We start from the raw sequence: 4,010 nt of genomic DNA on the forward strand, positions 1-4,010 counted from the left end.
TCAGCATATTAAAATCATTGAAAAATATTTTAAAAATTAATTTAATATATTTTTTCAAATAAAGTACTATTTGAAAAGGACTTCTAAAAAAATCCAACCAGAAAAACAAATATTCCCTGATTTTTTGACGATTCATATGAAATGTGTTGACACGTAATATCATGAATTAGCAGCATTTAATTTATAGGAACTAAAAACAGAAAATAAAACAAATGCAGACGTTATATAAATCAAGGAAACAAGAGTTCACCTGGTCAGGAACAAGAACTTGGAAACTCGAGCCTGTCATGTTTTTGGTCCCTTCTTACAACTGGCCATCTTCACGATCTCTTCCAAACTTCTCTCCTTGTGTTCCAAATGGAGTCAATGACACCATTTTATAAGACCAAGAAATGAACTTTTTCAAGATGGCAACAAGAGCAGACATTCTTGCCAGCTCCTGCCGCCGCCGGAGGAACACCACCGTATCCGATCACCGGAAGTATGGAACCACCCCAGCAACCCCTTTTTTGCATTGGAAGCTTATTCAAGATGGTAAAAAGAGCAGACATTCTGCTGTCTCCAGCAGTGGTGGCAGCGGAGGAGCGGGGGCTGGACAGAGAGGTGGCGGTGTTAGTTGTAGTGGTAGTGGGAATACTGTTTCGGCTAGGAAGCTCGCCGCTGCCCTGTGGAGGCTGAGGTTGGCAGGTGGTGTTGGTGGTCATGGTGGAGGTGATAAAGGTTTGAACTTGAGGAGGGGGAAAACTGATGAATTGGGGTTAGAGGTATTTTTTTTTATTAATGTTTTCATTTAGATTTATGACCCTCTTTTTTTTTTTGAATGATTTTTTTTCTTAAATTGAATGCATGTTTGGTTGCTGAGAAAGTTAAGTTTCATTTTCTGGGAAATTAATCCAAGCAGTTTCTTTTCTTTTCTTTTCTTTATTTTTTGACTGGCATGTTATCTTTCTTCATGATGGAGACTTGACAGGTAGCTCTTTGTTGTATTGAGGATTCAGGTGACAAATGGAATGCAATGGGCTGTTTTCTTATAATTTTCTGTTCACTCTTATTTTTCTTCACGGGCTGTTATTGATTTGTCTACACTCTAGATGCTAAGAATTTGTTGGTAAAAAAATAAAGAGGTCAGAATTTGCTTTGTTTTTCTTTTTTTTTTTGTAACTCATCAATGAAAATTTACCACCACAATAAGAGGAAGATTGCAATGTTTTTTTCATCTATATGCAATCTGTACTCAAAAGAAATTCTGAAATGAGTCTTCCTGTTCGTTATGGTATAATGAATTTTCCATGATCCTCCATCTTCTACATTTTTATTGTCATGAAAAAGTTGTGATAAAAAAGAAGAAGAGCTAGTCCAATTATTTTTCAAGTGCATCCGGGCTGATTAAAATTCATCCAAGCATTGACTGAACTCGTAAATCTCTTATTCGTAAGTAATAGTTCGTGTTTGTGCATTCTCGTCGTAAGATCTAATCGAACTTAAATAATGTAATGGTTTCATTGGTTTCGTGCGGATCTGTTCATATTCTATTTGAATGTCTGTTCACATTTTGTTTCCATAACAATTTCGAGACTTTGGAATGATGCCATTTGCTTTTAATTGCATCCTGTTGTTGGACAGTTAAACACGGTGTTTCCCTCCCATCAGATTAGCAATGAATATGGCGCAGAGAAAATGGATCTTTTGCGCACCCCTGAATTCGTGTCCAACTCAAACCATGGGATCCTGTGCAAGGTATGCATTAGTTACCTAGAATATCACTGTATTTAACTTTTTCCTTGCCGAACCTGAAGCTTTCTCAATAGGGTCGTCTGGACTGGACCCATTAAAAATGTCTGATACATATATGCAGGGTTTGAGTAGATTGAACTTTGTGATAATATGCCCTTTACATCTTCTCATCCCATCTTCATGCTGTTGTATTCATGACATCTGGTCCAAAGAATTGACCAAGAGGTCTTTTAATTTTTTTGTACTCTCACTCGATGACTTGCTTGGTAACCAGAATCTACCATGTTACTTCTGGCTTAATCATATAATTTCCAGTCTGGTGAAGTAGTTTTGTACGTGTTCATCTCTGCTTTTTTTCTTTTTATTTTGTTAGATTGAATCCCCATCACTGTATACTAAGCATAACATGGAGAGTGCAACAAAGTGGGATCCGAGATGCTCAGGGATGTGCAGTGACATCTTCTGCTTTTATAGCCATCCTAAACTTCTCGAAAATCATGTTGCTATGGTGCCTGCTTTTGCCATGCACGCAGAACTAGTGCAAGCTCGATTGCGCATTCATGAGCTTGAACCCAACTGCCAGTCTTCTAAGAAAAAAATCAAACACTCGCTGAAGAAGCTCGAAGAAGAAAGAACCTCATCGCAGAGCAGTGAACCTCAGAAAATTCGTGCAGTTTTTGATGTTTTAGACAATCAATTAAGCAGGGAAAGAAAAAAACGTCAAAAGCTGGAAATTCTCATTTCTAAATTAATCACTGAGTTGGCAAATGTCAAATCATCTGCAAAGCAGTTCAAGAAAGACTATGAGGAACAAAAAAGAGCCAGAGAAATAATGGAGAAAGTTTGTAATGAACTTGCCAATAAAGTTGCAGAAGATAAAGCTGAAGTTGAAGCATTCAAGACTGAGTCCATCAAGATTCAGGAAGAAATGGAAGAAGAGAGGAAGATGTTGCAGGTGGCTGAGGTTTGGCGTGAAGAACGTGTCCAGATGAAGCTGATTGATGCAAAATTGGCCCTTGAAGATAAGTATTTCCAAATGAACAAGTTAATAGTAGACCTTGAAACTTTTCTGAGGTCAAGAATTGCCTCCTTGGATGTGATGGAGTTGAGGACCGCCCATTCAATCAGACAAGAAGCTAAATTGGTAGATGTTAAAGAGATAAAGGAACTTTCTTATACCCCGCCGAAATCAAGTGACATATACTCTATTTATCAAGAACTCAAGCAAATAGAAGCCAATGAAAGGGAGATTGAAAAATGCAATATGAGCAGCCCTGCAAGCAATGCTTCCAAACTCCAGTTTGCCAGTTCGGATTTTAATGAGCACTACTACCATTCTTTGCAGCAAGGGCCGACTATTATTATTGATGATAACTGTCATTTAGAAGAAGATGCAAGAGGCCACCACGCTGTGAATCACGCTGAGGATCAAGGTTCAAGTTATTCCCATGATGAGAATCACCTCTCAGTTAACAAGCTTACACAAAGCAAAAATGATTGGCAGGTTGCAAGAGAATGTGATGAGAATGCTCCTCGGAATTCTCCAGACACACAAAGTAGTGACGTCTATTTGGTACCAGAAGAATCAATGTGTAAGGCAGCTGCCATATCTAAGCTTTCGAGATCTGGCCAATATAATAACAAATGCTCAGAGATAAATGGAATGGTCTTGAGCGAGAACATTTCTAATAAGGAGACTTATCCAAGAAGAAAGTCATGGGAAGATAGGCTTCGGCACCAAGATTCTGTGGAGCAGTGGAGCTCACCAGAGTTAGTGAATCCACATGTTACTCATGGAATAAGAGAACGCATTAAAAGGCCACGAGCTACCCGAAAGAATAGCTTGAAGGCCAAGCTTCTGGAAGCCAGGATGGAAAGCCAGAAAAATCAGTTGCGCGGTGTTCTTAAACAGAACACTTAGGTGAAGCACAATCTCAAAATCTTTTTGTTTAAACTTTTCCAACCCAACAATGTGGCATCTGCCCAAAAGCCAATGCTGGAGTTTTGTGGAGAAAATTGTAAACCTCAAGTAGACAAGACATTTTTCGATCGGCCTTCTCATGTTTTTGTTTAATTGGTCATTTTCAACACCGGTAAGATATCCTCACTTGCCAAATTACAATTACCATGTATCATAAATGAATTGTTGGCCCTTGTAGGATTCAGCTTATTTTCGTACAAGTCATTAAAGATATAGTGCAAGTATACTCGGATACTCTCGCTGTGTAGTCGGATGAATACACAATGAAAATCTATAAATGTATTTGTTACAGAAA

General features: G+C 38.4%; 1 protein-coding gene across 1 annotated transcript; it reads left to right on the forward strand.

Moving 5' to 3' along the window:
- The first annotated feature begins 250 nt into the window (after positions 1-250).
- Positions 251-4,010, forward strand: LOC133703356 (uncharacterized protein At5g41620-like). Its single transcript, XM_062127833.1, has 3 exons — positions 251-764; positions 1,624-1,737; positions 2,108-4,010. Exons 1-3 carry the CDS (start codon positions 393-395, stop codon positions 3,653-3,655), a joined length of 2,034 nt encoding a protein of 677 aa, XP_061983817.1. The 5' UTR covers positions 251-392; the 3' UTR covers positions 3,656-4,010.

Source organism: Populus nigra, chromosome 9 (genome assembly GCF_951802175.1).
Source record: "Populus nigra chromosome 9, ddPopNigr1.1, whole genome shotgun sequence".
Taxonomy (NCBI): domain Eukaryota; kingdom Viridiplantae; phylum Streptophyta; class Magnoliopsida; order Malpighiales; family Salicaceae; genus Populus; species Populus nigra.